General features: G+C 62.6%; 2 protein-coding genes across 4 annotated transcripts; both read left to right on the top strand.

Annotated features, from left to right (window-relative positions):
- Window positions 1–442: 442 nt before the first annotated feature.
- On the top strand, window positions 443–4,247 carry LOC310880954 (small ribosomal subunit protein eS4). Its single transcript, XM_083797499.1, has 7 exons — window positions 443–514; window positions 705–782; window positions 1,463–1,643; window positions 1,858–1,955; window positions 2,689–2,860; window positions 3,536–3,693; window positions 4,087–4,247. Exons 1-7 carry the CDS (start codon window positions 512–514, stop codon window positions 4,186–4,188), a joined length of 792 nt encoding a protein of 263 aa, XP_083653625.1. The 5' UTR covers window positions 443–511; the 3' UTR covers window positions 4,189–4,247.
- Window positions 4,248–4,400: 153 nt separating this feature from the next.
- On the top strand, window positions 4,401–9,514 carry LOC310880955 (HEPACAM family member 2-like). 3 transcript variants are annotated; one of them, XM_083797502.1, is made up of 6 exons: window positions 4,401–5,964; window positions 6,494–6,823; window positions 6,944–7,213; window positions 7,451–7,510; window positions 8,099–8,147; window positions 8,496–9,514. In XM_083797502.1, exons 1-6 carry the CDS (start codon window positions 5,892–5,894, stop codon window positions 8,500–8,502), a joined length of 789 nt encoding a protein of 262 aa, XP_083653628.1. In that variant the 5' UTR covers window positions 4,401–5,891; the 3' UTR covers window positions 8,503–9,514. The 3 variants fall into 3 exon arrangements, with proteins under 3 accessions (XP_083653628.1, XP_083653626.1, XP_083653627.1); XM_083797500.1 differs by having other exon boundaries at window positions 4,401–6,823; window positions 8,496–9,513; XM_083797501.1 differs by having other exon boundaries at window positions 4,401–6,823; window positions 9,191–9,509.
- Window positions 9,515–9,595: the final 81 nt, after the last annotated feature.

The following is a 9,595-nucleotide window of genomic DNA, read 5'->3' as shown; positions in this document are numbered from 1 at the left end:
GCCGGGACTGGGGGGGACATGGGGGGATCCCAGCCTAGATGCGGGGGACATGGGGGTCCCAGCTTTTTGGGGGAGGGTGTGTGGGGGGTCCTAGTTTGGATAGGGAAGGGACATGGGAGGTCGCAGCCTGGATGGGGGGCACATGGGGGGCTCCCAGCCTGGATGGGGAAGGGACATGGGAGGTCGCAGCCTGGATGGGGGGCACATGGGGGGTCCCATCTTGTCTGGGGAGGGCACCTGGCGTCCTCCCCGGGGACGAGAGGCACACGGGGCACCGGGAGGCCCCGCTGCCCCCCAGCACAGGCAGGGTGCCCCCGCCGGTCCCGGTGCTGCGGGAGGGCTGGGGGTCATCCCCCCCCCCCCCCCGACAACCGCCGGCGGCCCCGAGCAGCCCCCGGGGCCCTCCGCGCCGCCAGGGGTCGCCCCTCAGGGAGGCGGCACCGCCGCGGCCGCTCCCCTCCCATCCGCCCCTCCGCCGCCATCCCCGCCCCTTTCCCGCCCGAGCGCAGCCATGGTGAGTCCGCGGCGCCGCCGCTCCCCGCCGCCATCCGCCGCCATCCGCGGCCCGGGGCCGCCCCCGCCGCCGTGGGGGGCACGGGGAGGGGGGCGGGAGCCGGGGGGATGGCGGCGGGGCTGCGGGGGGGGGGGGGGGTCCGGGCCGAGGCGCCCCGAGCTGAGGCGTCCCCGGCGCGTCCCGCCCGCAGGCCCGCGGCCCCAAGAAGCACCTGAAGCGTGTGGCGGCGCCGAAGCACTGGATGCTGGACAAGCTGACCGGCGTCTTCGTGAGTGCGGGGCCGGGGGGCGCGGGGAGGGGGGAGCAGGGGGCTGGGGGGAGGCCCCATGGTGCCTGGAAGGGGGGTGGGGGCAGCGGGGGGCGGCCTCTTGCCGCGGGCAGGTGGTGGTAGGACTGAGGGAACGGCCTCAGGTTGTGCTGGGGAGGCGCGGGGTGGAAGTGAGGAGACATTTCCTCTCAGAAAGAGCAGCCAGGCGTCGGGACGGGTTGCCCAGGGAGGTGGTGGCGTCACCGTCCCTGGGGGTGCTCAGGGAAAGGCTGGATGTGGTGCTCGGGGACGGGGCTTGGTGGTGACATCGGTGGCAGGGGGTGGGTGGACCAGATGATCTTGGAGGGCTTTCCCAACCCTGATGGTTCTGTGATGGGTCTGTCGCTGAGGGGAGCACCCTACGAGGCTGCGCGTGCCGGGAAAACCCTCCTGCAGCCCGCTTAGCTGGCAGGCTCCCCGCAGCTGCCCTCAGGTGTCACTGCGAGAGCCGTCGGGGTGCTGGGGCTCCCCTCCTGGGGCTCCCCTCCTGGGGCTCCCCTCCTGGGGCTCCCCTCCTGGGGCTCCCCTCCTGGGGCTCCCCTCCTGGGGCTCCCCTCCTGGGGCTCCCCTCCTGGGGCTCCCCTCCTGGGGCTCCCCTCCCCAGCCCCTGCACCCTGCCGAAGGCTCCTCTCTGCCTGCAGGCGCCCCGTCCGTCGACGGGCCCTCACAAGCTGAGGGAGTGCCTCCCGCTCATCATCTTCCTGAGGAACAGGCTGAAGTACGCCCTGACCGGCGACGAGGTGAAGAAGATTTGCATGCAGAGGTTCATCAAGATCGACGGCAAAGTTCGCACGGACATCACCTACCCTGCGGGCTTCATGGGTGAGCGGGGAGGGCCGGGGCAGGTGCCTCAGGCTGTGGTGGGGGAAACGTCCTGTGAGGCTGTCAGGATTTGGGGGCACGGTGCTTTTCTGGTGACAGTGAGCGTCATTCAGCCGTCTTCAGGTCTATTTAAACATGAGCTTTGTGCTGAGCGAGTGTTGGGTAACGTAGCCACTAACAGCTGCTGTTTCTTTCCACCTCTGTCTGAAATCAGATGTCATCAGCATCGAGAAGACGGGCGAGCACTTCCGCTTGGTGTATGATACCAAGGGCCGGTTTGCCGTTCACCGCATCACAGCTGAAGAGGCCAAGGTGAGGGGCTTCGGCTTGGTGCCAGCGCGGGCCCAGCCAGGTGTTCCTGGGGCAGTGCTTCCTCCCTGGCATCTCCTGAACAGGAGCTGGTGGCTCTGAGCACCGAGTCCTTGCCACCCTGGAGAGGATCAGGGCCTTCTGGGTTGGGGCACGAAGCCTTTGCGGGGGGAAACCTGCTGGTGCCACGAGGGCAGCTCCCAGACGGGTCTGCAGGTGCGTGCTCTGGTGCTTGCTGTGATCGCTGTCGGCACGGGCGGCGTTACCTTCACCGGGAGCTTCGCTTGTGGTAGCTGAAGGGGCAGAGCACAGGGGTCTCGGGGCTGCCTGAAGGTGCCGTGCTGCAAGGCGCGTCTGTGCTCCCTCACACAGCTTCTCCCTGAGGGCACGGGGCGCAGGCATGTGGTGATGCTGAGGGGAGAGCTGCCTGCTTGGCCACGGCGTGCTTGTGGGGCCTCTCTGTCCCCTCTGATGCACCCTTTACCTTTGGCTACCAGATGGTGCTGACCCAGGCTGGCTGGAGCTGAGGTTAAAGGAAGCCAGAAAGCTCTGGAGGAGGGATACGGGTCTCTCATGGGTCTGGGAGAAGGCAGCCTCTGCTGTGTGGCCACAGGCTTCAGGGCGAAAAGAGGAAAAATGCCTGGGCGTAAGCTTTTGTAAGAAAATGCAGGCAGCGTTTGTAGGGAGGCTGAAGGCTGGGGTGCCTCATCTGAGCAGCGCTGGGTTTTGTTTGCAGTACAAGCTGTGCAAGGTGAGGAAGATCTTCGTGGGCACCAAAGGAATCCCTCACCTGGTGACCCATGATGCCCGCACCATCCGCTACCCGGACCCCCTCATCAAGGTGAACGACACGATCCAGATTGACCTGGAGACTGGAAAGATCACGGATTTCATCAAGTTTGACACAGGTGAGTCTCGAATTCCCTGCAAAACACTGGGCTCATGGAGAGCGAAGAACACTGTGAAAGTTAAACACAGCTGTCAGGGGTCTTTGGCCTGAAGCAGGTAGGCAGCAGCCTTGTAAAGGGGGTGGCTTCTCTGGGGGTATCCAGCAGGAGCAGGGATTCCTCCCGTGTCAGGGCAGCGGGAGGAGTTTGGCTGTAGGCACTCTGAGCAACGCCCAGAGAAAGCAGGCAGCAGGTGGAAGGAGCTGGTGGGGCTGGTAGAGAGATAGATGGTAGAGAGAATGCTTGAGACTGGCACTGGTGGGGCTGTGAAAGAGGAAAGCTTCCTGGGCAGCCGCAGGAAGGTTCCCTGCTCGCCGCTTTAAAAACAGGCGTTGGGGGGAAGGATTCAAGCACAAGCAGCATGGGAAAGCCTCCCCGGCAAGAGCGGGAAGGATATGGGGAACGTGTTGTGCAGGGAATGCGTTGGGGAATGTGGGACCACAGAGCCGTTGGGCTCCTCGAGGTGCGCCACGGTTCCTGTGGGATGTTGGCGTGGGATGTCGTGATGTGCCTGGGCGCTCTGCTGGCTGCCCCGTGGGCTGTGCGGCTCTGTCCCTGGCCTTCTCCTCCCGACAGAAGGGCTTCAGCTCAGCACCTCGCACGAGCTCTTGTCACGCCCGTCTCCCCCCGCCCTAGGTAACCTGTGCATGGTGACCGGTGGTGCCAACTTGGGCCGTATCGGCGTGATCACCAACCGGGAGAGACACCCCGGCTCCTTCGACGTGGTTCATGTGAAAGACGCCAATGGCAACAGCTTTGCCACCAGGCTCTCAAACATTTTTGTTATTGGCAAGGTAAGCGAGCACGGGCCGAAGGTGTCTGGGGCCTCTCCTGTTTTGGGGGGCTGTGGGCTGGCGCCAGGAGTCGTGGGTGTCACCTGCAGGCTGCTTCTTCCCACCCTTGGTGCACACAGAGTGAAGCTCCAGCTCTGCTCCCGTGGTTCTGACAGCTTCAGGCTGACTGCCCTGGGAAGGGAAAGCGGCAATAACCTCAGAAGGGGTGGGGGTGTTTTCAGGAGGGAGCCCCGTGGGATGTGGGAGAAAGAGGCTGACGGTACACAACAGCTTCCTCGCGGGCTCCTGCTGGGCGAATGCCATCGCCACGTGCATGTGGCCTGGCTCGGGCAGGGGCTGGCTCTTGCTGCAGTCTGTGCTGCTCGGTGTGACGTGGCTTCTCCTTCGCCTCAGGGCAACAAGCCGTGGATCTCCCTGCCCCGTGGAAAGGGCATCCGGCTGACCATCGCTGAAGAGAGAGACAAGAGACTGGCGGCCAAACAGAGCAGCGGGTAACCTGCAGCTTGGCCAGCTGCGGTCCTTCCAGGATGTCCGATTAAACGTTAATGACCAAACTGGCTGCTGCTGGTGTGGCCCAGACCACGGCTGGGGGACAGAGCGTGCGCTCAGCCGGGACGGGGATGGCATGAGGCTGGGGGTGCCAGAGGCTGGGCAGCGCTGGGTGCAGGAGCAGTGTCCTCGTGGCTGTGGGGCCAGAGCACAGCGGTGGCTGGGGGACAAGGACAGCCTCGAGCCCCTTCTGTTGCCTCTGGGCTCTTCCACGTTCCCCATGCTCAGCCCCTCCGGGCTCAAAAGCTCCTGTGCTGGGCTGACAGTCCAGGGGCTGTATCTTTATCGGCCGTAGCTGAGCTCCTGGGTTCTGCCAGCTTGCTTCCCCTCTCCTGGACAACTTTATAAGCTGGGAGCCCTCCTTTTTAAGGCTTTTATCAGGCAACCGTTCCTCCTCGTTTCCTCCAACGGATTTATTCAGCCCCAGTTCTCTCTGAACTGGAGTAGGTGCCCTTCCTTGGCTCCTGTGCTTGTTTCTTTCCTTTTCCCATGTGGGCCAGGCTCAGCCCTGATGGAGTGGGAAGGAGGAGGTGAGGCTGAGGTTCCTGCCTGACACCTCAAGTTCCCTCTACACACTGCCTCCATCCCCCCTTCCCTGCATCCCTCTGGGGGGTTGGGGCAACGGGAAAACACTTGATCCCAGGGGCGTTCAGTGCTGTGTGCTACAGAATGGGCAGTGGGGCTCTCCTTTTGGAGCTCTCTGTGTATTTTTGCATCACCCCAGGACCCTCCCCGTGTCGTTCTGTGCCCTCCACACCCCTCCACCCTGCCTCGCCTGCCCCGCAGGGGGGTGGATGCTCAGCACTGGATGGACGCTGCTCTCCCTGCGCCCCCCAACACTGGGGGCATGAGAAATGGAGATGGAAAAAACACCAAATGCTGGTCCTGCAGCCCTGACTGGAACCCAGGGCTGGCTGCGAAGGTCTCTCTTAAACCCCCATCTCCGCTTTCACCTCTCCCTGCTTCGCAGCAGGTTACACTTGGTTATTTCTATAGCTCTGATTTCCTGCAAGGTGTTTAGGGGGGGGGAAATGTGCCAGGAGAACCTGGTGTGCTGGGAGAAGCTGGTGCACCTTTTGGGGGAATTGAGATACTAGGGGGCCGCAATGCCTTAAGACGTTGGAGCTCTTCACATGCAGAGCTTCAGCCTGGGCAGCAGGGCTGGAGGAGGAGATGTGGCTTCTCCTCTTCTGCTGTGCCACCCGTCACCAGCTCCCGGACCTTCAGCCCCCCCGAGGGAGCAGAGGCCGAGGGGGCCGCCAAAGCCTGGGTGAGCACGGCCACGGTGGTCCCCTGTGAAGGTGGAGCGGGGGGCTCCGGGGCTCACCCCCTCTGGAAGGTGTGGAGCAGAACACGGGCTTGGTTCGTGCAGATAAATAATGGTCTGCGAGAAAGATCTATAAGGCATACGACGTTCTATAGGGCCTGGGCTGCTTTTGCAGCCGCAGAGCTCCTGGGCGCCCCGAGGCTGCCGCACCCCACAACCCCCGGCCTCGCGGTGCGTGCCATGCCCGGTGTCCTGGTGCCCCGTGCCGAGCCCAGCCGCGTGTCGGGGCCTGAGTGACGGCGACAGGAGGCGGTGGCACCCGGTGCTGGTCCCGGTGCCAGCCCCAGCCCTGCCGCAGGCCGCGCTGCACCCCAGGTCTGCCATGCTCGCCCTTCCCCTCCTCGTCCTCCTGGCCTCCGCCAGGGGAGGCCCAGCGGCCGGCCTGGCCCTCACAGGCAAGTCCCGGGGCTGGGGGCGGTGGTGGTGGGCTGGGCGGTGCAGGCTCCCCCCTCCACCAGGGCGCTCCTCCCGGCTGCTTTTCCCACCCCAAAGCCTCTGCTGCGTGCTCACAGCCTCGATAACAACTTTCAGAATGTTTCGGGGAGCAAATGGGCGGTTGGGAGGGGGCTGCCCTGGCTCCAACCACAGCTCCCTGGGGGCTCCTTTGCTTCCAAGACCCCCCCCCGGTAGAGCAGGGCCGGCAGCAGGCAGCTCTCGCAGCCGTACCCACGCATGGAAACTCGTCAGGGAGAAACCGGCTGCAAAGCGAAGCAGCTCAGGTTTTCAGGGAGATGAAGGCAGCTCCTCCTCAGCCTCCTGCTTCTCTGTGGCACTGCTTAAAGCCCCGCCGCAAGCCCCCCAGAAATAATCGCGTCCCCCCCCCTCCTCTTGTGCGGGAGCCGAGCCAGGGCGGCTCTCCCTGCCCAGCTGCCTGCTGGATGCCGGTGCGTCCCGCCAGCCCCGCGCTGCGTTTCTCCCTTCCAGCCCGCACGCTCTTCCCGTGCTACTCCGCTGACCTCAAGCCGGCGTCCGAGGTCCTCGTCTCAGCCAGCGGCTGCACCGTGCTCTTCAGCGTCGAGCCGCCGGCAGCCGGCACAACGGCGTCCTGGGAGTACGAATCCGGCCCGCGCAAGGCGGTCATCGCCACGTACGTTCCCAACAAGTCGGCCGAGATCTCCCGCATCTACGAGGGCCGCGTGAGCTTCAACGAGATGGACTTCTCGCTGCAGATGGTGCTGCGGTGGTGGGACGGGGGGCTCTACCGCTTCCGCTCCGAGTCGGAGGCCACGGGCTGGTTCGAGCTGCGCGTGGTCGGTGAGTGCCAAAACCCTGCGCCGCAGCCGGAGAGCTTGGGCTGCTGCCCAGGTGGCGCCCGGGTCCTGGCACCCTCGACGCGGGGGTGTCAGTGCTGACGGGTGCTCCGTCTCTGTGCAGAGCCGCTCTCCGAGCCAGAAATCCTGGGCAACTCATCGGTGGAGGTGGGAGGTGACACCAAGCTTTTCTGCAACGTGCTGGAGGGGCAGGTGGACTTGTACTGGTGGAAGAGGAACGGGGAGCTGCTGATGGAGAGCAACGGCCTCCACTTCGTCCACAACAACACGCTGGAGATCCACCGAGCCTTGATGAACGACACCGGCTACTACACGTGCATAGTCAGCAACGCGGTCAGCCAGAACGAAACCTCCTTCCTGCTGCGCGTCCACAGTAAGCGGGGCTTCCTTCCCCGTGCACGGGAATGGAAAGCTGGGAAATGGCCCCAAAACGTTCAATCTGGCCCTATTCGCTGGGGTCTCGTGGTTTCCCAGCACCACCTCAGATGAGGAGTGGGAACAGCAGAGCTTCATGGAGGACTTGTGTCCTCATGTCCTTGCAACAGACTGTCTGGTGGCAGGAGTTTTTTCTTGCCAGGGTGCAAAATTCTGGGAATTGTTTGTTTTTCAGGCAACGACAAGGCGTTTTTACCCGTCATCCTGGTGTTCGTTAGCATCGGCTTGCTGGCAGGTGAGTGCTGGGACCAGCTTCCCCTGGCTTTTTGGGCTCTGCTGCACCGCCGGTGGGCACCGCGGCAGGCACCGCGCGCTGCCTTGCCTCCCTGCCCCAGCCTCGTGAGCAGAGGTCGTGCTGAGCAGGCCTCCCGCACCCAGAGCAGGAGGCAGATCCTCTCACTGTCCTTGCCCAGGGCGGTCCCATGGACGCTGCTTGAGCCCTCGCATCCCTGCTGTGGTGGCAGCAGTTTCGCCCCCCAGTGCAGCCCGCTGGGGTTTTCTGCCCGCAGAAGACAAGCGTGCGTCCTTGCCCTGTGGCCTTGCTTCTCTTCCTTGTTTGGAGCGCTTTTTCCAAGCCCATCCATCTCCAGGATGACAGCAATTTGACTTCTCAGATTGCTGGCTACAAACTGGGAGGCAAAAAAAAAAAAAGGCAGGGAAGCACCCAAGTTGGGGCCCAAGGAGAGAATCTGGTGGCTTAAAATAGGAAGCTCTGTGCGGGTGGTGAAAAGGCCTCCAGGCTTGAGGCTCCTTGCCTGAGTGTTGCTATGTGTTGAGCATCTTCATCCCTGGGGTGTTTAACAGAGGCAATGTTTGTCCTCAGGGATCTTCGTCTGGTGCAGGTTGAGGAGCAGCCGAGACGATCGCTCCAGGTAAGGTGCCTTCATCCCCGCGTGCTGTGCCCGGGTGTTGAGGGATGCCAGAGTTTTTCCTGGGCTGGCCCAGAGTCATTCCCGGTGTCTCCTGCTGCAGAAGCAGCCCTAAAGTCAGGCTGTGCTGTCCGAGCAGAGCAGGGTCTCTCCTAGAGGAGGAACACTCAGCTTCAGCTTCCCCAAAGCACCTCTGCGGCTCAGACGCTGGCTTCCAGTAAAGTTTTCCAGATTGGTTCATAGCTGCAGCAGCCTCTGGGGTGGAGCAGATGGGGATGATGTGCAGACCTGAAACGTGCTCCTTAATGTTTATATAGTTGTTGTTGTTTGTTTGTTTTAAATTCCCCACAGTGCTTGAGAGGTTTCTGGGAAATTTGTGGGTTTGCAGTCTTCCCGAGGCTTGCTCACTCTCAGGTGACTTGTGCAAGCAGCAGGGTGTTAACTGAAGGAGGGCAAGGACCGGGACACGGTGCCCCAACGACAGGAAACCCCATCCCGAGTCAAAAATAACAGCTCCGGGTTGTCTGGTAGGGCCAATGCCCAGATAAGTCACCCCAGAGATGTGTTTGCCAAGGGAGCTCCTAAAATCTGGAGCAGAGCCTGTGTGCAGACCTTCTCAGCACTGCCACCGCCTGCGTGAGTCGCCCTGGCAGGCTGGAGCAAGGCTCCCGGGGTGGGTGAGGTGGAGGATGGACGCGGCAGGGGACGGCTCCGTGCTCTGTGGGGGAGATGTGGGGATGCTCCCGTGCCCACCCCTGCTCCGAAGCGCCTTTCTCGTCGGCTCGTTCCTTGCTGTGGGGCAGCCCCAGCCGGCTGAGCCCATCCCCAGCACCTCTGCAGGTCGGATGGGGTTTTGGGGCCCGGTGCCCAGCCACCAGGCGCTCGCTCCTCTGCGCTGCTGGCTTGGGGACCTCTCCTGGCTGCGAGCCGCGGAGCTGGGGTCCTGTTGTGAGCTTCAAGGAGAGAGATGGGGGGCTTCGGGCTGTGCGTTCTTTACTGTTCTGTTCCTGCAGTTGTTTTTTTGATCTTCTGTTTGTGATTTTCAGGTAATTTCTGAGAATTTAGCACTGGAAAAGCCAGAGGTTTCATTGTCCTCAGCATTATCCCTAGGGAGATACTCTCTTGAGAGAGTGGAAGTGCATCCAGGAGAGGGTGAAATCATGTCCCATGGTGGGAGTGATTGCTATGCTTGCAAGTGTTCAGGGAAGCCAGATGTTACAGAAAAAAATATATTTTCAAGCTGTTTTGAGTGTTGTCCATAAATCGTTCGGGGAAAGTGTATTTTTTCATGTCTCTTGCTACAAATAAAAGCACACACGTTATCCCTGTTATATTGCCGTGGTCTGTGGCTATGGGACATAAGCCCCGTGCGGTACCAAAACCCACAGCAGGGCAGGGCTGTGCGGGCAGGAGGGGCAGCTGGAGCATCAGGTGGGGAATGGGGGGGGGGG

This window comes from Anser anser (assembly GCF_964211835.1).
Source record: "Anser anser genome assembly, chromosome: 13".
Taxonomy (NCBI): Eukaryota; Metazoa; Chordata; class Aves; order Anseriformes; family Anatidae; genus Anser; species Anser anser.
This window is presented reverse-complemented; position numbering and strand designations above follow the sequence as displayed.

Bases quoted from the DNA above. Each gene is read 5' to 3' on its own strand.
- LOC310880955 (XM_083797500.1), top strand. From the start codon at position 6,118: ATGGGCGGTTGGGAGGGGGCTGCCCTGGCTCCAACCACAGCTCCCTGG. The intron at 7,214-7,450 runs GTAAGCGGGGCT...TTTGTTTTTCAG, and splicing joins CTTCCTGCTGCGCGTCCACA to GCAACGACAAGGCGTTTTTA. The intron at 7,511-8,098 runs GTGAGTGCTGGG...GTTTGTCCTCAG, and splicing joins TAGCATCGGCTTGCTGGCAG to GGATCTTCGTCTGGTGCAGG.
- LOC310880954 (XM_083797499.1), top strand. The intron at 1,956-2,688 runs GTGAGGGGCTTC...TTTTGTTTGCAG, and splicing joins TCACAGCTGAAGAGGCCAAG to TACAAGCTGTGCAAGGTGAG. The intron at 2,861-3,535 runs GTGAGTCTCGAA...CCCCCGCCCTAG, and splicing joins TTTCATCAAGTTTGACACAG to GTAACCTGTGCATGGTGACC.